Source organism: Pithys albifrons, chromosome 3, assembly GCF_047495875.1.
Source record: "Pithys albifrons albifrons isolate INPA30051 chromosome 3, PitAlb_v1, whole genome shotgun sequence".
Lineage (NCBI taxonomy): Eukaryota > Metazoa > Chordata > Aves > Passeriformes > Thamnophilidae > Pithys > Pithys albifrons.
The window spans coordinates 45,679,449-45,703,887 of NC_092460.1; the positions used below are offsets into that span (position 1 = coordinate 45,679,449).

The 24,439-nt window shown below is 46.0% G+C and overlaps 1 protein-coding gene across 5 annotated transcripts in view; it reads left to right on the forward strand.

Moving 5' to 3' along the window:
* Nucleotides 1–22,652, forward strand: part of RASSF8 (Ras association domain family member 8) — an 88,632-nt gene extending 65,980 nt beyond the window's left edge. For 4 of the 5 annotated variants that reach the window (XM_071551604.1, XM_071551608.1, XM_071551606.1 and 1 more), the window contains 3 exons: nt 6,854–7,743; nt 8,891–9,035; nt 10,157–15,359. In XM_071551604.1, the coding sequence (XP_071407705.1) occupies nt 6,854–7,743; nt 8,891–9,035; nt 10,157–10,278 (1,157 nt within the window). In that variant the 3' untranslated portion in view covers nt 10,279–15,359. Of the gene's footprint in view, nt 1–6,853; nt 7,744–8,890; nt 9,036–10,156; nt 15,360–22,508 lie in introns of those variants that run through there. The other variant, XM_071551605.1, reaches the window with a different exon arrangement.
* The last annotated feature ends 1,787 nt before the right edge of the window (nt 22,653–24,439 follow it).

The following is a 24,439-nucleotide window of genomic DNA, read 5'->3' on the forward strand; positions in this document are numbered from 1 at the left end:
TATGAGCAACACTTGACTGAACAAAAAGTACAGCTGTCTCTCTTTAAAATTAAACAAATGCAGCTGTCAGAGGTTTTTTTTTTAATTGCAGATGAGTATTTTTCCTCAAAGATAAATGGGGGGTGTATTTGTGAAAATAAAGCACAGATTTGGCCATGCTGTTTCAAATATCTATTACAACATCAGAAGGCTCAGCCAGAGCTGTATCTGCAAAGATCACACCAAGTTCTTTGACAAGAAGTAAATAGTGACAGGACAAGGGGGAATGGCTTCAAACTGACAGAGAGGAGGTTTAGATTGGGAAATAGGGAGAAATTCTTCCCTGTGAGGGTGGGCAGGCCCTGCCACAGGTTGGGCAGAGAAGCTGTGGCTGCCCCATCCCTGGAAGTGTCCAAGGCCAGGCTGGATGGGGCTCTGAGTGACCTGGGACAGTGAAAGGTGTCCCTGCCCATGGCAGGGGGTTGGAATTACATGATCTTTAAGGTCTCATCCAACCCAAACCATTCTGTGATTCATTCATGTCTCTTCTTGCATTCATCTCTTCTTCCAAATAATTTCTGCTAAAGCCAGTCCAGAGCTGGCTGTCAGACACTGAGAGAGAAAAGACTCTGAGGTTGCATTAATTCTCAGCACCAGATCTGACGAGAATTAGAAAAAGGAACAATTCTTGTAGTGTATGAACTAAGGTTTTTAACGTTTAATTAATCATGTAGTTTATCTCTAAGAATCCCTTGAAACTTGTGGTATTTTTGATCCCAAAGTCTCATTCTCTGCTGCTTCAAATAGCAACATTAAGAGGGATAATAAGTCCAAGAAAGCTGCGTGCTGTGGTGTGATCATAAAACTTTCTGGCTCAGAAATCTGGTGGCAGAACCTCTTTGAGAGGCACCAGTGGCTGAATGGGGTGATTTGTTTCCACCTTCAGTGCTGTGGTGCTGCCTCTACAGTAGTGGTGGTTTCTGCAGCAGAGACCTGGGCTGCTTTGTGTTCTTTTACTGTCTGATCTTGGCCAAACTGCTCCTCTACATTGTTTTACCTGCTTAGGAGTCTAAAAGAAATTTGGTACCTCCGCGTGCAGTTGAAAGTATGAAGTGACCCAAGGCTTTGTTTTGTCAGGTTGTGATAAACTTTTATATACTCTTCTTTTGAGAGCAAGGGTAATAGTAATAAACTAAGGCTTCAGTCCTGATAAAGACATTGGGAGTGCAGCTCTGCCCAGAGAACTCAGCAGACCTTAATGGAGCCTGGATATCTCTGTGGGTAGTTCTTCTTAGGACCGGACTCCTCCCCTAATTCTTTATTTTCTGTGGAATTCATACCTGTGTGTGCAAGACATGGCATGAGTTAGGGAATCTGGGTAACACAAACCCGTAACCTCTTATTCAGAAGGGGTTTCATCTCTTAATCTTGGCTATTTAATGAGTTCTCAGGTAGCCAGAATGGCTTTTTTTTAATTCCTATGGATGTTAACTTAAGTATGGTGTAATAAATGAAATATCAGCTTCATGTTTCAAAGATAAAGAGTTCAGATCATCCTGGGCTAATTAAAATTGTCTGTGCTGTTAAAGATTCAGGAGCTGGTGCAGTTGTCCCTTTGGTAAGGCAGAGCATTTTCACTCATGTTCCACACATTAAGAATTCTTAGTTTTTATCCACAGTTTTTCTTTACATTGCCTTGTGAAGGAAAGCAGGATCCTTTAGCCTGTCAGGGCAGGGCAGTGACTCACCTGCTTGCACTGACTCACTGCTGTAGGTCCTGGCTCTGAAGCATGGGAGACAATGAAAATCTGCATCTTGCTTGGCATAAATGTTTATAGCTTGATGAAAAAGATAAGGCACAGATATTTTTAAAATTTTATTATTTTCATGGTGTCTCACCCTACACTCGTACAAAAAAAATGTAGCACCTGAAATGCTTTAAATGTAGGGGATAATGGACTTTAGGGAGGGAGTAAAGGGTTGAATAATTTCTGTCCTGAAAAAGAGAATTGATGACCTCTCAGGTTACAGTCCTGCCAAAAGTGTTGCAGAGAAACGCTGCTGCTGCTGCTGCTGCTTTCCTTTGGAGTTTATTTTCACTTTGGGCAGCAGCACTCCCATATCTCATGTCTAAAGTGCCAGCTGCAAATATTAAAGCATCTACAGAACTTGGAAGTGAATAATAGTTAGATGGGTCCTACTACCTTGATGGAGTGTAATTTAAAACTCTGTCATTTGAGAGTCTAAAAAAAGTGGTCAGATACCTTGTTCCTGTATTTCATTAATTTAATCACCATTCATTGTGATGGAATCTGTATTTAATTTACATCAATCCCAAATTTGTGTGCTTAGGGAGCTGTGGGTGGGAACTTAACCTGTTAACCTTGGCACTGGCCTTGTGTGCCAATGCAAGTGTGCTTTGGAGATGTAAATGTAGACCTACTTCTCTAACAGCATGTCAGTTGCTGTCTTGGAAAATAGGTAGAAATTCTTGATGATTATTTTGAGGTAGTAATATCATGATGGTTCATGCAGGGTCTTCATTCTGGGGACCATATGGTAAAATTAATGGAATAAGAGGATGGTTTGGGTTGGAAGGAATCATAAAGATCATCTCTTTCCACCCCCCGCCATGGGCAGGGACACCTTCCACTATTCCAGGTTGCTCAGAGCCCCATCCAACCTGGCCTTGGACACTTCCAGGGATGGGGCAGCCACAGCTTCTCTGCCCAACCTGTGCCAGGGCCTGCCCACCCTCACAGGGAAGAATTTCTTCGCAATATCCAATCTAAGCCTGCTCCCTGTCAGTCTGAAGCCATTCCCTCTTGTCCTGTCACTACAGGCTGTTGTAAATAGTCTCTCTCTGTCTTTCTTGTAGCCCCTTCAGACACTGCAAGGCCACAATGAGGTCACCCCAAAGCCTTCTCTTCTCCAGGCTGAACAATCCCAACCCTCCCAGCCTTTCCTCCCAGCAGAGCTGCTCCAGCCCTCTGCCCATCTTGGTGTCCCTCCTCTGGCCTGGCTGCCACAGCTCCATGTCCTTGCTGTGCTGGGCCCCCAGGGCTGGAGGCAGCTCTGCGGGGGGGTCTCCCCAGAGTGGGGCAGAGGGGCACAATCCCCCCCTCCCCTGCTTGCCATGGAATAGGATGTAAAGGCTTTTTGCTTTCTCCAGACCATGAGCTGTTTTTTGAACAAGAAACCATAGAACACAGCACTGCTGATGCTTTTTGGGACCATCTAGATTGTTTTCTCTACCATTTTCTTCAATACCAGGCTTTGATAGAAGTTATTAAAAAAAAAAGGCCTAATATGTTCTAGTTGTACATATGCTTAAAGAAAACTTTGATTCAAGAAGTCATAAGGGATGCACTGACAAGGCAGGTGCCCGTGTGAACATCAGTACAACTGCAGCTGTGCTTGGCTGCTCCTTGAATTGACTACTGGTCACTGACCTTCACCTGCAAATACCTCATCATTCTGCATGAGATTTCATGTAATCTGCAGCTGGGAGAAACACTGTAGTTTAAGGGATGCTGTACATTGCTAATGTGAGGCTCATTGTGTGAACACAACTGTAACTTCATTTTTTAAATGATCATGTTTTCATGAAGAAGGTTGCACTGAGTTCTGCCAAGTGCTTTTTGTGTCCAAAAGCTCATGGACAACATGAAAATAACTGTAACTTCATGTTGAAAATGATAACGTTTGCATGAAGGAGGTTGCACTGAGTTCTGCCAAGTGCTTTTTGTGTCCAAAAGCTCATGGACAACATGCCAGGCAAGAAGCAGCATGCAGAAGTTGAGCTGCTCTTTGTCAACAACCCAGGCAAGCTGCTTTTTCTGTGTCAGTGGTGGCACATCAAAACCCAGCAGTTTGTTGCAGGGACGCCTGTGTTGGGAAATACTCTGTCATTAGTTCTGAATTAACTCATTCACCCTTTCATTTGTGAATTAATCCCCTCTAATACAGGCAGACATCACAGTTGTGGTTGTCTAGGTATTGTTCATCTGCATCATACATAGGCTGAGCACTAAACCTGGGTAATGATCTTGGGTGAGGGAGGACAGCTTTGTTTTAGACCAAACCTGAACTCCAGGTGTGGTTGTTGGAACTGTGTATTACTTGTACAAAACACTTTCTTTTATGTGGCTCTTGAGTGCCGAGTTCATTATTTAGGGCTGTGTGTTGATTTGGAACCCTGAGCTAAGATGGAAATAGTTCTTGGCAAGTGCTTTGCTTAATTCTTTAATTTACTTTTGGTTGAGATTGTTAGAGTTTTATTCTCCTCGTCTCCTCTCCTTTTTGTTTTTTGTTTCTTGTGACATTTCTTTTAAATAATGAATTTAATAGCAGAGTGAACAGAAACTGCACTCTGCTCTCTCCCCTGGTGGTACCCACTCCTGTTTGCAATTTCCAGACCCTTTGAACTTGACTGTTTCTGACACAACACAAGCATTAGTAGCACAACCATGATTACAAGCTGAAAGCTCCTCAGATTACCAAAACCAGAGTGCTGAAGTGCAACCTTTGTCCTGGGTTCTGGGGTATGTTTTCACTGAAGTTTTCTTCTCAGGGGTTTTATTGTTAATATGCTATGGCAAACTGTACTAGGTTTATTTTTCCTATAATGCCACCAATGCCTACAACAAACTATTAATCTTCATGGATCAATGAACAATATTGCGAGCTGGCAAAAATCTCTCACTTTATATCTTGGCATAGTAAACTTGGTTTTGAAGTACTTTATTAAAATAAACCTTAAATCTGTTTCTGAGAGTGTTGGCCAAGCATGTTACTGTGCTGATAGATTTTTTTTCCCCATTTTTCCTCTTTTTTCCCCCGCAGTCCCTACCTAGAGCCATTTATTTATAAGTCATTTGGGGTGGTGGATTGCTGTTCTCATTCTGCCTGGTTTTGTTGACTTCCATCAGTCAAATCTTTCAGCTTTCACTCCTAACTTGAAAGAAACATGGACATTTTGGTCTCTGACTCTACTTCTGGGATGAGCCACAAGCCAAAGCTGCCTGTTCTCTAGTTGGTGCTTCCACAGCCAATTTTTCTTGTTGCTCGTTGCATCTTGAGCTAATTGTGAGAAAGTGAGAGTAGAGGAACCATTTCCAACACAGCATTTCCGTCTTGGGAAGCTCTTCATAAGGCAATATCCAAATTTTAGGGGGGTGCATAGTGGGTTAATTACCACAGTCTCCTACAAATCCCAGGTGAGGAGTCCATCTGAGTGTTGTGATTGGAGGTCAGAGGCCTGAGATCAGGCTATTTTTATCCTTTTGGAAAAAGTGTAGTGTGTTAGCAGGTGGTGTAAGGAAAGAAAATGCATCAACTGGATGACCACTGATAACTACATTTCTTCCACCTCCTCCACTCTATAGCTGCATCTATGACAGGCATTTTAGGCATTTATGTGCTGTAATAAATCATTTGAATGATGATCTCTCATGGAAATGGATATAGGTAATGCACTAAAGTAGCTAATGATGTTTTTAAGGTTAATGGCAATTGTGGAGCTGCTCAGAAATTCATTAGCATCACATGCTTTAAAAGCAGTTGATCTTTCACATCTTTTTGTAAACACTGTTGTGGCTTAAAAGTGAAGTCCCTTTGATAAGGGAAACTCTCTTCTGCATTTGGAGAGTGCTGTATCTCAGAGTAATAAGAGGGAATTGGAAAAATCCCATAAAGGGTATCAGAGGAAGAGATTGCTGAGCTGAATTTAAGTGTGTTGGGTAGCAGCACAAATGAAGACTTAAACATAAGTTGTACTTTGCCCTACCCAGAAAGCACCCCCAGACTGCACTCACTGAATGTGGAGCTGACACCAGAGTGCTCAGAAAAACTCAGAACATGTATTAAAGAACTTGAGCTGCTTCCTGCAGGCTGAGCACCCCCGGGGGGATGTGGGAGCTGCTGTCACAGAGGAGGACCCTGTGCAGGGAGACCCATTGCTTGATTTCAGTTCAGGCAGCCCCTGTGCTGTCCTCAGTGAAGGTTTGTCACATCAGCAGCGCTGCCAGGGGCCATGTGAGTTGGCATCACACTGCTGTGGCCCGGGCTGGCTCTGCCCAGTGTCTGAGTGGACATGAACTGGGGAACTGAGGCTCTGTCAGTCAGTAACAGCTGCCTCTCATTGATGAGACAGTTTAACAGCAACCACTCTGCCTTCAAATTTCATGTTTCTCAGAGGCTGTGTGAAAGGTGTGGCACTCCTTGTTTTCTTCCTCCGGAGGTTTGTTTTGGGTGTATTTGTGGTGGGTGCCGGCGTTACTGGGTCTCTTGCTTTAAACTTTGCTGCGAGGCTGGTGGGCAGGCCCTGGCACAGGTTGGGCAGAGAAGCTGTGGCTGCCCCATCCCTGGAAGTGTCCAAGGCCAGGCTGGATGGGGCTGTGCGGGATGGAGGATGGATACCCCCCGGGGCTGTGCGGGATGGAGGATGTCTCTCCCGGGGCTGCGTGGGATTGAAGGATATCCCCCTAGGGCTCTGCGGGCTAGAGGATGTCCCCCCCAGGGCTGTATGGGATGGAGGGTGGATACCTCTCAACACAGCCCGGGGCTGGAGGATGCTCACCGGGGCTGTGCGGGATTTAGGATGCCCCCCCGAGACTGTGCGGGATGGAGGTTGGATACCTCCCGCACAGCCCCGGGATTCAGGATGCCCTCGGGGCTGTTCGGGATGGAGGATGGATACCTCCCTCACAGCCCGGGGATTCAGAATGCCCCCGGGGCTGTTCGGGATGGAGGATGGATACCTTCCTCACAGCCCGGGGATTCAGGATGCCCCCGGGGCTGTGCGGTCCCGTCCCCGCCGCGTCCCCGCAGTGCCCCCCCGCGGCCGCGCTGACGCTGCTCTCGCTCCCCGCAGGGCGCACCGGGCGGTACACGCTGATCGAGAAGTGGCGGGACACGGAGCGGCACCTGGCGCCGCACGAGAACCCCATCGTGTCCCTCAACAAGTGGGGCCAGTACGCCAGCGACGTGCAGCTGATCCTGCGGCGCACCGGGCCCTCGCTGAGCGAGCGGCCCACGTCGGACAGCGTGGCGCGCATCCCCGAGAGGACGCTGTACCGGCAGAGCTTGCCGCCCCTGGCCAAGCTGAGGCCGCCCGGGGACAAGTCCATGAAGAGGAGGGAGCCCAAAAGAAAATCCCTCACCTTCACCGGAGGCGCCAAGGGGTTAATGGACATCTTCGGGAAGAGCAAGGAGTCGGAGTTCAAGCAAAAGGTGCTCAACAACTGTAAGACGACGGCGGAGGAGCTGAAGAAGCTGATCCACCTGCAGACGGAGAAGCTGCAGTGCATCGAGAAGCAGCTGGAGTCCAACGAAGCCGAGATCCGCTACTGGGAGCAGAAGTACAACGCCAGCCTGGAAGAAGAAATCCTCAAGCTGGAGCAGAAGATCAAGCGGAACGAAGTGGAGATCGAGGAGGAAGAGTTCTGGGAAAACGAGCTGCAGATCGAACAGGAGAACGAGAAGCAGCTGAAGGAGCAGCTGCAGGAGATGAGGCAGAGGATCCTGGAGTGCGAGAACAAGCTGAAGGACTACGTGTCTCAGATCCACAACATGGAGAGCGGCCTTGAAGCGGAGAAGCTGCAGCGGGAAGTTCAGGAGTCCCAAGTGAATGAAGAAGAGGTCAAGGAAAAGATCGAGAAGGTCAAGGGTGAAATTGATATTCAGGGCCAGCAGAGTCTGAGACTGGAAAATGGCATTAAAGCTGTAGAGAGGTCTTTGGGCCAAGCCACCAAGAGGTTACAGGTAAGACTGTCTTTTTATTCATAGCTAAAGAAAAGTCAAAGACATGACCATGACAGATTTGTCTTAGGCAGATTTGAAGCTCATGAAAGAAACTATGAGAAAGTTTCCACAGAGAATTGGAAGTAAAAGGAGGAAAGTGTTTCATTTTTTAATTGCATTTCAGACTTTTTTTTTGAAGGGCAGACAGTTTTCATTTCACCTGTATGTAATTTGCTCATTGAAGCAACCAGAGAAGAAAAACAGTAATTTACACTACGTAGTGTTTTCTGAGACTAAAATTCTCATCCTTGCAACGTTTATCTGCCACCACAAGAGGTGAATGACAAAGAACAGTCCAAAAGCGGCACCTGGATAGATGAATGTAGGGTTAAAGTAGCTGTTGCCTTGCAAGGCTTTTGTTTTAAAGAACATCCCTCCTCTTTGCTTTAAAGAACAGCATCGCATCCCCCTTTTCCTGGCTGCGTTGCTGCTGCTCAGGATTTTATTTTCTCTACACCTCAGCTGTCAGTGGCACTGGTGTCAAAAGAGAATCCAGTCCCTGCTTCCTTGCTAAAGTTATTATCTGGAACTTGATAGAGCATGAAAGAATAAATGGAAATCCAGCTGGCAGCTGGATGAGGTAAAGGAAAGATTGGGGCTACTGGGATTTTTATGTGCCACATGAGATGGGGCTGAGGCACCACACATCAGCTGGAGTTGTGGTTCTTGCTGATTCCTGGGATTCACAGCATATTCCACAGTGCTGCAGTTGCATTAAGATGTTTCTAGTGTGAATATATAAAGGGATTTTGCATCCTTACTCCTGAGCACCTACAACATCTGCTTTAGCAGATGTTTAACAGGCACTCAGCAGTAGGACAAGGGGGCACGGGCTCAAGCTCTGCCAGGGAAAATTGAAGTTGGAGATCAGAAAAAACTTCTTTGCAGAGAGTGCTCAGGCATTGGAATGGGCTGCCCAGAGAGGGGGTGGATTCACCATCCCCGGAGGGTTTTAAAGTGAGCTTGGCCGTGGCACTGAGTGCCATGATCTGGTAAAGGGACTGGAGTTGGCCCAAGGATTGGACTTGATGATCTCTGAGGTCTTTTCCAACCCAATCCATTCTATGATTCTTCATGTGCTCAGCAGATGTTTTGTCTTTCCTGGCAGGACAGGGAACAAGAACTGGAGCAGCTGACCAAGGAGCTGCGGCAGGTGAACCTGCAGCAGTTCATCCAGCAGACGGGGACGAAGGTGACGGTGCTGCCGGCAGACCCCGTTGAGGTGGAGGCCCCACACGTGGAGCTCGAGAGAGGTGCAGCCCTGGGAATGCTTTGGGTGGGGAGGGAGAAGGGGCTGGCACTGCCTTTACCTGCTGCTTAACGCCAGTCCTGTCTGTGGAGTGAGTGCTCTGTAAGCAAAGACCTGAGCAAAACGTTTCAGAAAGCACATTGTCAAATATTTCTTCTCATTCCAAGGGTTTAGCAGGCTGTAAATAAAGAGCAGTGTGTGGATAAGTTTCTCTCCAGCTGTGCCTGGGCATGTGTTTGTCCCATCAGCAGCCCATTAAGCCAGTGGATTTGGAGAGTGGCTGCCATGGCTGCAGGCATGTAAAGCTGGCACACCACGTGGTTGCACTTCTAACATTGCTGCTCATCTGGGTTATTCCCCTTCTGGTGGGGTGTGTTGTCAAAGTAAAAAAAGGAATGTGTCTGGATCTCCAGAAATCCCAGACAGCAGCCGCACGGGAATGGGAGCTAATCCAGCTGGGCTGCCAGCCATCCCTCCACAAGTCCTGCCCAGATGGCTGTTCTGGCTTGTGCAAATTGACATTGCCCCTGGTGAGATCAGTGCAACCTGCACGTGCCCACATCTGGATTGGGAATTTCCTGGACAGAAACACGGGCTGCATGTCAGAGCTGTGCCACGAGCACAGCTGTGTGCTTTGACAGTACTCTGCTTGCAGGGGGCTGTTTCTCTCATCATTCTCCTTAGCTGGTTCCATCAGAAAACTTTCCAACCAAAAGGCACTGGGAGGATAAGGGGTTGGGGAAGGAAGAAAAGACAACCAGGCCTTAAAATACCAGCATTTGTATGACCTGTCTCTTTAAAGTGGGCAGGAAGCTGAAGCTTTGAGTTACCTGGAGGTACAATCCCTTTCTGCACATTGCCATATAAATGTATTGCCTGTGTCTGTGTGCATGTTTCTCATGGGAGAGTAATTTGGATAGGTAGATATTTCTGTTTTGTAATGAATAGGAAGTGTGCTCCTTATATCTTATCCCTTCCTAGCCAGGCATTTCAATTGTTTGTTATATGTAGTCTTAGTTTTTCTCTCTCACAGTAAGCATGTGCTACACTAAGCAGGAGACGGAGAGAGGTGTTTTATGGATGTCAGCCCTGCTGACTTTTCTAACTACCTGTTTCCTCCTGCAGAGCCAACATTTCAGTCTGGGTCCCTGAAGCGCCCTGGCTCATCCCGGCAACTCCCCAGCAACCTTCGGATCCTCCAGAATCCCCTGTCGTCTGGTTTTAACCCGGAGGGCATTTATGTATGACAGTACATACGTCTTCTGGAGAGGACCTGGCAAGGTACCCTGGACAAGATACACTTTATTTTATTCTGCCAATGATGAAAGGAAGAAGGTTTTCTTAGTTTGTTTTGGGGTTTTTTTGTTACGCCAATGTGTTATTTTTGTTTCTTCCTCCAACACACCACTCGGAGCCATACCCTGTGCACTGATGCTAAAGAGACAGGAACTGTCTCGATTCCTGATTGGCAAGGATGACCTTGCTGTCAACACAGCTAGAGTGCAAAAACCTCTGTTGTTTTTGCCACTTCAGAAGTGTTTGGGAAAGTATTGTTCCTTGTATAGGCATAAATGGAAGACTGAGGGTGAAGGAAACCATGTATGCAACTTACCTGAGGTTTAATTTATTCCCATTGATCAATGGACCTGTGAATGTTGACCTTTTATATTTTTATTTTTAACTTGTGAATAACCATGTATGGCTGTGTGTCAGTCTGAGAAGGTGACTTTGTGTGTACAAACACCCCCTGTTTGATCAAGTACAGCAACCTGCAATGCAGAGTTCTGTGGGGTGCTGAACTATTGCAGTGGTTTCTCACCACTAACTTTGTTCATTTCTGTTCATAGTATGTCATGTTCCATCCATTGCTACCTTTTAAGGCTTGAAAAGTGAGCTTGTGGGATTTACTTGCTGTTGAATCTGCCTTGAATGAAGCACCTAATGTTCAAAAGATTTACGGATTTTAAACCTTGGCTTGGTAAAAATATTTCCAGCATATGATTGAGGATGCACTAGTTAGATGATATTTTATTATATAGAATGTATATTTGAAATATTTTGCCACATTGTATATGCCTTTTGAGAAAAGAACAATGTAAGAAGTTATCTTCATATATCTTACCAAAAGAGAGTAGGAGGCTTTCACTATGTGTGATTTTATACTTTATTTTTTCCACTAGCTATTACCATGTTCTTGTTTTGTGTTAAAATCTTGCTGTTGGAGGAGAAGAAAGACACAAAACAAATGAGCATCCTCTTCCAGCCTTCCAGAATTCACTCAAGTTTTGTGGAGGGAAGAAACCTGGCAGAGTCCCATGAAGTCAATAGCAGAGGTTTTACTGATGTGAGTGGGGCCAGAATTCCATTCAGGTTTAGCCCCTTTGAAAGAGGTGTTGCTCCTCAGTCACTTACAGAATGTAAAAGCTTACAAAGCAGGAAATTCACACCTTTGGTGGTCACTTTTTACAAAACATGTGAAAAGAACATTATTCTATCTTGATGTCACTCTAATGCAATCACAGCGAAGCAAGGATTAGACAAAGTGAAAGTTCAGACAATCCCAAGTAGCTCGTTGGCCACAGGCCTTGATGTTAGTTTGCTAAAGTGGACACCAGGTTTGTGGAGAAGGTGAGTGGCAACAGTGGGACACACTGAAAACATTGGAGGCTGGGCTCATGGGTGAGTTAGAGAAGGGACGGGCCTTCCCTAGTTGTGTTTGGATTTTCTGTTCTAACAGCAACTCACAGCACCGTCCCCACCTTGGGGATCCCCTTGGCACGAGATGGGGACATCACAGTCACTGCAGTGCTGAAAACTTGGGCTTAGTCAGTGGCAAAATGACAGAACTCCTGCTGGCTTTAGTAGGGTCAGGATTTTACCACTGGTAGGAAACTCCAAGCTTTTTGCCATAGAAAAATACTTAATTCCTAACATCCTCTTGTCTTGATTTACTGATGTGCAGATAAATGTTAATTTAAGTCTCCTTTTTTAAAAAAAGGAGCTTCCTGACAAATGGAAGTTTTAAAAGATATAGTAGGAGATGAAGGAAGGTCTAATGCATTTTTTTTCCCTTTCCACTTACTAATGGCATCATATATTCTAAAAATGCTGCTGTATTTAGACTAACAGCAACAGATAAGGCTGTGAATATATAAAGGACCTTTCCAAATGGACTCTGTTTAACTTATCAGGTTTTTTTGTTGTTTTTTTTTCAATCTTCCCTTGTGAGCAAACTGGAAAATTCAGTGTTCCTACCTGAGGAATCTTTGCAGTGCTCACAGATTTTATTGTTAGTTTATCACAATTCTGTCCTCATGTTTACTGTGCCCGTAACTTTGTATTAAACAAAAGAAAGAATGTGTGTACATATATATATATAAATATATTAAAAAAAGTGTAAAATATACATAGTTTGGGGACACTATCTGTCCAAGGTACTTGAGCATATATGCCTTACATTCTGGGTTCAATTCACAGAAATGAAATGGCCCTCTCCAGTGGATATCTTGCATCTTCAGCACCTCTTGATGTTAGAGAACTGAGGCACTCAGCACCTTGCAAAGTCTGGCCCAAATTATGCTGCATGGGGGTGGGGGGAAACAGTCTTGTCCTGAGATGAAGTATTTTTAAGGCAGATCAGCATCCTTACCCCAGCTAATGTTTTTGTCCTATTTTGTGACTGGTCCATCTCCCACAGGTGTCAGTCCCAGCTGAATTGGGCTCTTGCACCATAAAAACTGCTCTCTGTCTCTGCCAGGTTATTCTTTAGGATGGAAGCAGGAGGAAAAGTATTAAAAGGAAGGGTAAGAGCACCTTTGGAGGGCTTTAATCATGGCTTTGCAATAGAATCAAAGGAGGAATTTGCCATTACAGTTTAAAAAGTAGCACCTGCTGATTGCAGCAGTGTTTGCCAGCCTGGAGCTGGCTCAGGAGTGGCCACTGCACCATCCCTGAGTGGACCCTCCTTTGTCAGGGCTTTGGCACATGTCAAGGTGATCTGAAAAACCTTCACTTGTGGCCAAGGAGAGGCTTTGGTATCCCAAGCTGCCATTTGTGAGACACTGACAAATTCCCCTGCTCCCACCATACTCCTCTTGCTTATTGAATTTCCCCCAGGCTGAAGTTCTGTAGCATTTTCACCCTCTCTGTAAATAAATCAAAAAGAAATGGCATGTCCTTGCATTAAATGTGACTTGAACAATGTGTAAGAGTTAGAAAAATTCCTCACACTACGGCATTTAGAGTTTTGCTTCTGATCAACTGCAGAACCTCACTCTTTCTTTACAATTGTAGGCAGAACTCATTTTCAGAAATGTTGCAAACCTACTTCTGGGGCATTAGCAGAAAGGAAGCTACACATACTGATTTTAACAAGTGCCATATTATTTACTGGGCAGCATGATAAAAATGGGGGGTTTTGCTTGCATTAACTAGTTGAACACACAAGCACTATTTTCCAGTGCACGGGGAATTTATATGGAGAACTCCTGTAATTTATTACTAATGGAAACTAACTGTGTTATCTCTCTCATCCTTGAGGATACAGTTTATTTTTGCTGGAGATGCTGTGTTGTTAGGGGAAAAGGAGGGGGTGACCATTTGAAAAGCCAGTAGGTTAAGGCTAAGGTGAAGAATCTGAATACCCAAGCAAGGGAGAAACCCAAGTCCCACTCTGCAAAGTCAGCTAGGATGCCTTCCAGTATCTTTTAGTGGGACTGAGGTTCCCAAGTGCCTGAATTGGTTCTGGAAATGGTATGTTAGCTTTGAGATTACTTGCTTTTCTGGACCCTTAGCAAGTTGGGAGGAAGTTCTTGGAAGAAGAGAACTACCCCTGCAAGCATTAGCAATATGCAAGCGTGTGAGGTAGGAGGGAGAAGATCCTTCAGTGAAATAAAAATCTCCTCTTGGGGCAGTAATTGCCTTGTTTTTAGCGTGAAGAGTATTGCATTATTTTAGTGAGCTGGGATCATGTGAGTATGATCAAAAAAAGTCAATCTTGTAATTTTTAATGAGTTACCTTGAAGCATATAAATTCCTGATGTGCATTAACTTGAGTGAATTGGGCCTTAATGATCCATGTAAATAACAAAACTGTATTCAGATATTTTTTTCAGAAAATAGTCTCTAATGGTCTGTACTGTATTAAAATAAGTGTCAAAGTGTTACTTTTATATTACACCTCTTTTATTTTTTTTTAGAACATTGAAACATGCATGTTTATTCTATTTGCTACAGTATTTTAATGTTTTGGATGAAGGCCATCGGTTGTATGGAGATGACAAAACAATCATTCTGTCTATTTATTCAGTATTGCTGCTTAAAGTTTTCAAAATAAAGCTTTCAATGCCAATATAGTGACTGATTGAAAGCTGTTCCAGCTCTCTTCAGGTGTTTTTTTCTATGTTTATAGAAAACTAAGTAAGTGAAACTTGGTATATAAGCTGTTACACCAGCAGAGAATTATTGCAATAATACTGGGGGGAGGTTGGGGGTAAGTGTGTGTAGTATATACATAAATGTATGCATGCAGTGAATGCCTTTAGGTCTCAAGCAAATGGAGTGCTGAAGAATGTCAGATCCTTTGTGGTCTTGCAAGCACTTTACACATGTGATCAAGCACTTTGTTAGTGCTTCATGGTGCTTGTGAGGGCAGAAGGAGGTGGTCACAAAGGATCAACTCGGAGCCCTTTGAACCAAAGGGGATTTAAGCACATTCTTGAGTGTTCCATAGATGGGTTTCTGACTTGGGCCTAAAACAATGTTCTGATACAAAAGTCTTTCAGTTGCAGCAGGGATGCCTCAAGCGTAGCTGGTACCTCTGAAAATTTTAGTAGTTCTGACATGGATCAAGAGTGCCTGCTCTGCTTTGCTTGTAAGGGGTATCAGAATGCAGAGAGCATTCACCCTCTTGACCATCCTGTGAAACTCCCACCTAAGGGTTCTGACTGAGAGATTGGAGTTGCTGGACTTTAACTTAGGGAAGTAAAAACTAACTGTGAAAACACAGGTGAGCATTTTATTACTGCTCTGCTTCAATGCAAGATGAAAATCTGTATTATATGTAACTATATTTTTTTGTCATTTAAAAAGCTTCTATTTTTTATTATTCTCATGAATGGTTGACAGAAACATATTGGATATGCTCCCATACAAATAAATTCCCCTCTGAAACTTTGGGTCTTTCCAGTTCGTGGCTTGCTGGAGTTGCACCGTTCATCTCGCGCTCATCTCATGGCACGGCTGCTGGGACTGTGCCAAAGAGCACTGGGCCAGGGTAAAGCCTGGTGTGGCCACAGCTTAGACACCTTCAGAAAGGGCTGTGTGTCGAGCCATAGGACACTGAACCATCTGAAACGGACCTGGGGGTACTAATTGACAGGAAGCTCAACAGGAGCCAACAGTGTGCCCAGGTGGCCAAGAAGGCCAATGGGATCCTGGCCTGGATCCAAACTAGCGTGGCCAGCAGGCCCAGGGCAGTGACCCTTCCCCTGGACTCTGCCTTGGGGAGGCCACACCTTGAGTGTTGTGTTCAGTTCTGGGCCCCTCAGTTGAGGCAAGAGATTGAGGGGCTGGAGCGGGGCCAGAGAAGAGCAACGAGGCTGGAGAAGGGACTGGAGCACAAGTGCTGTGGGGAGAGGCTGAGGGAGCTGGGGGTGTTTAGCCTGGAGAAGAGGGGGCTCAGAGGTGACCTCAGCACTGTCTGGAACTCCCTGAAGGGAAGTTCTGGCCAGGTGGGGGTTGGTCTCTTCTCCCAGGCACTCAGCAATAGGACAAGGGGGCACAGGCTCAAGCTCTGCCAGGGGAAATTGAAGTTGGAGAGCAGAAAAAACTTCTTTGCAGAGAGAGTGCTCAGGCATTGGAATGGGCTGCCCAGAGAGGGGGTGGATTCCCCATCCCTGGAGGTTTTTAAAGTGAGCTTGTCTGTGGCACTGAGTGCCATGATCTGGTAAAGGGACTGGAGTTGGCCCAAGGGTTGGACTTGATGATCTCGGAGGTCTTTTCTAACCCAATCCATTCTATAATTCTTTGAAATGGCAATTTCCTTGGTGGTGTGGGATGCACAGCTGGTTGGTGTGGGGCTCTGTGGCAGACAGGAGAGGTCCCTCTGCCTGAAGTGTGCACATGCTGTAATCTCAGTCAGATAAAGCCCAGGCACTGCAAGAGAGTAGCTTGTTTTCAGCTGAGGAATTGTTCCTAAGATTAATATTAAAAAGACAGAACTGGTCAGGCACTTTGAAGAAGTGTAACTTAAAGAAGTAGAGGTTCACTTGGAGGCAACCAGGGAGAGGAACTGAATGAACAGAACCATCACACAACAAATGCAGGGGGTCCTGATGCTTCAGGGGGCAGAAAGAAATTAAGCTTTGAACAGGAAACTGAAGGCCTGATTCACGTGTGGTTATTGTGCTGAGGACCAGAGTGGGTGTGAGGATTGCTTGAGATCATTTGAGTTAATCAAGGCAGAGAACTTGCTGCACTGGAGACTTGTGATTTAAGCCATCCAGTCCTTAGTCTAATATCCCAATAAATGGATTTTCCTAAGCTAACTGGAGCCTAATCTCATTAGAGGTGAGGAGCAATGAGCTAACAGTAGTAGCACTGTTGGGTGGTGATGAGACAATGTCCTGAACTCCACTGGAACCCTAGTCATGTTGTCAGGACCATATAAGTTGGTCTCTGCTCCTGAAAGATGCCGTTTTCTGCCCCTGTGCAAGTCACCTGGCTGGGCTTTGTCATAACTAAAGTTTCCCAAGGTGCTCAGCAGAGCCAGGGGTACAGCCAATGCTTCTGATCTTCTGCTTAGCCTTTAAAGAACAAAGTGGTGTATTTGTATGTGGCTGCTGCAGCACTAACTAGCTCTGTAACTGGGCCACTAATGAGTTGCAAAACCAGACCAGATTAATGGTCCATTTCATTCAGAAGCTGTACTGAATTCTTCTGCCTGTCACAGCTGTGTCAGCTAGGCAGTGTTTCTTTATAATCCAAATTTTTAATGATTGTTTCAACTAAGATGTCTAGTGTCTGAAGTAGGGCACAATGAGGAACAGTCCCCATTACTGCATTTCTTGAAAATGATATTTGCTACCTTTGGTATTGTAGCTCGTGTTAATGAGTATTTTCTAGGTCAGCCACTGCTTCCTCATTAACTTTGTCCAGAAATACTGGATGGAGGCAATCTCAGCTGGTCTATTCTGTTCCACTTTTCCAGGTGGGTATGCAGTGTACTTTTTTCCATCCTTTGCAGTGAACTCCCTGTTCCAGGTGCTGTCAGATCAGCAAACTGCAGAGTTGATGTGTTAAACATGAGCTGCTGTCCAGAGGGTGACTTGAAAGGAGCCTCTTTGGCATGTGCTAATGCATCAAGGAACTGATGCAAATGGAGAGGATAAACTTAACTGAGGAACCTCACCACTTTTCTGATCAACTCAGGCACTGACAGTGTCCTCATGTCACTTCTGGTGGGTCTGTCTGTGCCTCCCTCAGGCAGGAAACCTCCTTGCTGTCACTCAAGACAGCCCTGCAGTTTCTTTCCTGTGAATGTGGATTTGCTCCGCACTGACTCCTGTCCTGCCTGTCCCTTGTGCAAACTGAACTTTGATTTCTGGAGGTTTTTCAGGTCAGAATCCCTGGCTATGGAAAAGCTGCAGGGCTCTCTGCTGTCTGGCAGAGTGAAAGAGTGTCATCACAGGACCATCACACTTCTGTTCACTTATCTAGAAGCTGACAGAGGTAAAACACTGCTGCACCAGACTGGGTTTATGGCTGTGAGAGCTGGAGTTTGGGTGTTCATCTTCTCTATTTGTGGTGGGACCACACAAGTAAAAAGTAAGTTTTGTTCCTGAAAAAAAACAGAATGATACTGTTGTTCAAGCTATAATTTTCCCTGTCTCTCCATCATTGTTATATAAATTATTCTGTGCTTCTTGTTTTACTTTGTCTTGCTCTACCCATCTGCAAAAGGAGGAAGGCTGTAAGCAATTGGAAGACTTAGTGAGAAAATGCAGTATAAAAGATCTAATACCCAATCCTGGGTCAAGTTGTAAGGAAGAAGAGTTTTCTATGATTTATTTTTAATGAGCAGAAATTTGGAGAAAAACATTCAGAAGAGCTCCAGCTGGGCTTCTGCCCCTCCACTTCCTCACAAGGGGACTGATCTCTCCTCTCTGGTGACCAGTGACAGGACCCAAGGGAACAGCTGGAGCTGTGTCAGGGAAGGGTTAGGTTGGATATCAGGAAAAGGTTCTTCACTCAGTGGTCTGGCACTGGAACAGGTTCCTCAGGCCAGTGGTCCCAGCCCCAAACCTGCCAGAGTTCCAGTGTTTGGACAATGCCCTCAGGCACATGGTGGGATTGTTGGAGGGCCAGGAGTTGGACTCTGATCTTTGTGGGTCCCTTCTAACTTTGCATATTCTGTGATTCTGGAAAGTCCACTTAAAACAAACCTTATCCAATGCAACACAAAGGAGTGCAAATAATTACCTGCCTGGGTATTTTGAAAAGGAAGGCTGCTGGTTAAAACAAAAAGGGCAGGAAGGAGAAAAATGAGACCAAATGAAACACCTTTAACCTCATTCATATTTACCCTGAAGTCCCTTCCACTACCAGTGTGATGGACAGTGAATCATCCAGCTTGGAAGCTGGTGACAAATGGTATCACACAGTACCATCAGGAACTATTGCTAAAGTGAAATTCAGGCAAGCCTTTAAGTGGGGAATAACTGGAATTTCTTTGTGGCTGCCTGTGCAGCTTCTGCTAAATTACTGCCTGTCACAACCTGGAATAGCATATCCTTTTTTATGGGGTGTACCAAACTGCTGCTCACGAAATGTTACGTGCCTGGAAATGATTTGGCTTTAGCAGTCACTACCAACCTGAGGTGAACTTTGGTCGATGAGGTAGAACTGGCCCTGTGAAAGGTTTGCTGGTGATAATGTTGTCCCCTGGACTGTGACAACGCTGCAGTTCCCAGCAGGCCCACACGAGAGAGCAGCAGCACAGGCAGCAGCCGCACAGCGCCGGGAGCAGCAGGTTTTCTAGGAATGCACAGCACGTGACGGGGAATCGCGTGAGACACCCAACATTCCACCTCTGAAAAGGTTCTTTCAGAAAGGACACAGTGATACTCGCAAAGAACCACGTCCTACTGGCAATGTGTGTGTGGCTGAACACACAAATGATGCACCTCCAGTTCCTGTGCAGGCTGGAAGCTTTCTGAGACCTGTGCACATGTGGGTCGAAACATTCCATTTTAGAGGTTATCCCATGCCTGGCATATATTTACCCATGCCTGGGAAGCTCTTGTTTCATTTCCCAGCTCTGCCACAGATTTCCTGTGTGTGACCTTGGGCAAACTACTATAATCCCTCTGGATTGGAGTCCCCCAGCTGTAAGCTTGAGATAATACTGCCTCCTCATCCCCTTTGACTTTGCCTGTATATATGGAAGGCCCTGTGGGGAACAGCATCTCATTGCCTATTTGTTTGGCAAATAGTTCCTTAGCACAATGTGGTCCTGAGTTTGGCTGTGCCATCCAGATCCTGCTGCATGAAGTGTCTTTTTATATCCTATCAAGAGGATGACAAGAAGTCACTCTGAGTTAGTTTTGCCTTGCAGTGATAGCAAGATGCAGACGTGCAGAGGGAAGCCAGGGGTTTCTGAAGGTGAATTCTTATTTAGCTTTAAGTAGATGTATTTTTCTAAACAGGCAAAAAGGAAAGGCATGTAAAGGAATAAAACCTCATTTTAACTTCTGCTCAGCTCTTTTTACAAAGTGATGCTATTATTAGAGGCAGCCTAAATCCTTTTGCAAATACTGCTTGGGAGAGTGTTGTGACTAATCAATAGAAATGATTGACTGAACAGGCTGAGATTTGCTTGGCGGCCTTAAATGTTCCAGTGTTCCCACAAGTCTGATGATGTTCTAACAAGATGCATGTAACCAGTAATGCACCACGACAGGTTACCATGTCACGGTTCTCCAGAGATACCCAACTGCCCTTTGGTATCAGGGGCTGAAGAGATAAAGGGTGCCATAATTAGAGTTGTAGGAGGGTGCCCATTTTTTAGTTGTTTCCCGATTCCAAAGTGTTTTCTACATGCTCCAAATAAATTCAGTTCACTAACAGACACTTCAGCGGCACTTGCTCTGGAGTCTTGTACAGAATGAACACCCTTCAGCATGGCTTAGCACAAACTCAACTGTCCTGCATGAAAGATCACTTAAAGATGTTGCCATCTGAACCTGTTTCAGCAATAATTAGTGCAGCTGCCAGCATTTGACAAGGCAATGCTGCATCTTATCTTGGGTCCCGCTCAATAAAGTTCTTGCTGCTACCTTTGTCTGTCATCTGGTGAACTGCACAGCAGGAGGCTCCTACATCTAGGAATATGCATCTCCTTTGGAAGGAAAACTGGACTTGGCCTGCCCCCAGCATGCAGGCACACTGGACAAGTTGTTGTGGGCAACCACAGAACCACGCTCAGTAGCCTGAGAAGTGTGAGTCAAAATTAACAATTATAACATGCTATTCTATGTTAAAGTGTCAGGTCTGTGTTTTCTTGTAGTGCAGATCATCGAGGCTCTGGTTACCTCCATCAGTTTTTCAACTTCAGGACATAAAATATTCTTAGAACCTGAAGTAAGAATAAAGGAAATCTTTCTGGCATTGTTCTGTCTCATTTTGGCTATAGAAATGCACACATTCTGTGATGCTCACTGCATTTCCCTGCCTCCATGTCTGATTAAAACCAGAAGATGAAAAGGTGACTGAGGCTTTTTATTAAAAGGAACTCTATCGGAATGACGGAATTCTGGGGTTAAAAGTTTGAGTCTGTTCAGGTGACTGTACTTAGCTTACTGCTTCTCTTGTCAGCCAGAAGCTTGAGACGGTCCTGCATCCTGGAGGTGCCTTCCCTCAAGGGGTTGGACTTAGAATCATAGAATCATAGAATTGATTGGGTTGGAAAAGACCTCTGAGATCATTGAGTCCAACCTTTGGTCCAACTCTAGTCCATTTACCAGATCGTGGCACTCAGCGCCACATCCAATCTGCGTTTAAAAATCTCCAGAGATGGTGAATCCACCCCCTCTCTGGGCAGCCCATTCCAATGCCTGAGCACTCTCTCTGCAAAGAAGTTTTTTCTGCTCTTCAATTTCCCCTGGCAGAGCTTGAGCCCGTGCCCCCTTGTCCTATTGCTGAGTGCCTGGGAGAAGAGACCAACCCCCACCTGGCCAGAACTTCCCTTCAGGGAGTTCCAGACAGTGCTGAGGTCACCTCTGAGTCTCCTCTTCTCCAGGCTAAACACCCCCAGCTCCCTCAGCCTCTCCCCACAGCACTTGTGCTCCAGTCCCTTCTCCAGCCTTGTTGCTCTTCTCTGGCCCCGCTCCAGCCCCTCAATCTCTTTCCTCAACTGAGGGGCCCAGAACTGAACACAACCCTCAAGGTGTGGCCTCCCCAAGGCAGAGTCCAGGGGAAGGATCACTGCCCTGGTCCTGCTGGCCACGCTAGTTTTGATACAGGCCAGGATTCCATTGGTCTTCTTGGCCACCTGTGCACACTGTTGGCTCCTGTTGAGCTTCCTGTCCCTCAGTCCCCCCAGGTCCCTTTCTGCCTGGCTGCTCTCCAGCCACTCTGTGCCCAGCCTGGAGCGCTGCAGGGGGTTGGGGTGGCCAAAGGGCAGGACATGCACTTGGCCTTGTTGAACTTCATCCCATTGCAATCAGCCCATCTCTCCAGTCTCTCCAGATCCCTCTGCAGAGCCCTCCTGCCTTCCAGCAGGTCGACACTCCCTCCCAACTTGGTGTCATCAGCAAGACTTGCATCTTGAAGGCCCTGCTGTGCAGATGAATCAGGAATGTCTGGGGCAAGGAGGAGACCCCCTCTTTATAGGCTTGTACTCTGACTGTACCCACTAGGGAAAGTGCTGATACAGCCCTGAACTAAAGCCCCAGCCCAGGCAGCTCTGCTCCTGAAGGTACAGGTGATCCCCAAGGACAGCAAAAGGAAGGGATATGCAGTACCTTCTCGCTGACTTTGACAGACAACTGAATTGCCCTCTACCCCTCTGAATGTACTGCCCTGGGGTTACTTAACTCAAGCAATCCCGTGACACTGCTGTGTACTTTTAAAAGCAGTTATTGCAGAGTCAGCATGTTAAGCAATCACAGCAAACAGCTGGACTGCTGCAAATACCTGCTGGGCCTGGCAGGACACATGAGAGTGTGCTTCCCATGGATGGCTCCTGGGGCATGGCACACAGATTGCTCTCAAAGGTCATTTTAAATAACTGTACTTGTCATTTACAACACCAGAATTAACCCTGTGACCAGTCTCATCAGGCATTTTGCAGACACGGATATACCCTTATGTTCTTATTTCTCTGCTCTGTAGAACAAACTGCAGTCCATACATTCAACTTCTCTGTGGTGTACCAAGAAGCAGCAACGTGGTTTACACAGATGTATTTTCTTTACAGACAGACTAGGAGTGCCTCATGATGGCAGCTTGTGAAGCAAAGGTAGTGCCTTCTCTCCCAGGTATCAGAAGCTGACAAAGGATACACAGCAGCCTTCACTGTGACTCTTGTCCACACATTCCTGTATTCTTCAGTTACCTTGGTAGCACCTGTAATAAAATAAAGAGTTCTTGCATACTCTATACACTTTCTGACTTTAAGTAGTTTATTAAACTGGTTTTTCCTACTCGTGCTGGTCCATGTGCCTCTGTACATGTCTCCTTCCTGACTTCACTTTGGAAAATGAAGCCCTCATTGAGTTCATTCAGCATGACAGACACAGCAAACTGCCTGTGTGTCCAAACCAAGCATCTGTAGGAGTCAGCAGCAGTGGAAAAAACAAACCCACCGTGGTTCCAATTCCCTGACTCCCAGCAGCTTCTCCCTGGAACAACAGAGGGCACCACTCCTCACACAAAAAGCTGAAGCTGGAAAAGGAGCAGCCCTGCCTTTGAGTCATAGTTCAGGAACTCGAACGTTTATCTCACAGTAGGTAATTCCTCTAAGGAGGTTCACCTCTGCTCCTCCTCCTCCCTGTGCCAAAAGCTGCTCTCAGAGATGTGTGTGCTGTCTCTCTGGCAGATCTTGCCCTAGTTTGCACAGAATGATTAAGCAGTTGCTTACTGAGAAATAGTCAATTTGATTAGTCTTCAGTTGGGGGAAGAGGAAACCAGAGTGCCTGTTCCTACCCCAGCTCCTGTGAAGATGTTTTTATTCCAGTGGGTTTGCAACATAAACTGTATAAATGAGCTGCAAGGCATGGCTGGAGCACAGGTTTCTGTTCTTAGGTGACTGTTACTTGTGATCATTCCATGCTGTCCAACGGGTGCCACCCCATCAGCACTGCCGCTGCCAACAGATCTGAAATAAAGGGAGCAAATCTAGTTCAGATACTGAAAAAAACACTGATTTTTGCATCTACCTCTGTGCAAGGCTTCAGGGCAGAGCTCTGAGTAGAAGGCAGTGATAACCATCTGAGCCCAGAGTAGGCAGAGGCTGGAGATGTGTCCTTGCTAACCAATTTGTGTGGCTCTCTCCTGGTCCCACAGGCTGTGCTGACTCTGTGTCCTCTCCCCCCCCCTCCCCCCCCCCCCGCCCCGAGGGTGGCAGAGGCTCTCACATGGAATCTGGTGACTCTCATGTCCTGACTGTGTCATGTGAGCAGCAGCAGCAGCAGCGTTATGGTGTGGCTGGGATCGATGGCTGCTTCAAGCCCTTGGGCTGTGGTAGGAAGCAAACCAGCAGCACCTGCTGGTGCTGCATCCATGCCTTTCCCTGGCACAAGCAGGAGGCTCCATGGGATGCCATTCAAGGTCTTCCAGCCTTGGGCTTGCAGGGGTGTGTCTGAAACACATGTATGTGGGAGGACTGGGAATGTGACAGGTGAGGTGAGGGATGACTGGCAGCTCCCAAATAAGTAAGTTCAGGTATATAAAACATGTAGCATTTTCAGCTCCAGGGACTCCTTGTCCTTTCCTGCAGCTGTGAAAAGGCTGGGGGGGCTTGAAATTTAGTCTGGTTTTCCAGTCTAGATTTTCCACTTCTGTTTTTTGTTTGGTTTTTAACTTTTGCTAATAAAAGGTCTTGCCTGCTCCTACACACCTTGTTTTGCTGCATCCATAGACCTACAAGAAAGATGGAGAGACTATTTACAAAGGCAGGTAACAACAGCACAAGGGGAATGGCTTCACAGGAAGAGAGAGCAGGTTTAGATTGGCTATTAGGAAGAAATTCTTCCCTGTGAGGGTGGGCAGCCCCTGGCACAGGTTGCCAGAGAAGCTGTGGCTGCCCCATCCCTGGGAATGTCCAAGGCCAGGCTGGATGGGGCTCTGAGCAACCTGGGAGAGTGGAAAGTGTCCCTGCCCATGGCAGGGGTGGCACTGGATAGTCAT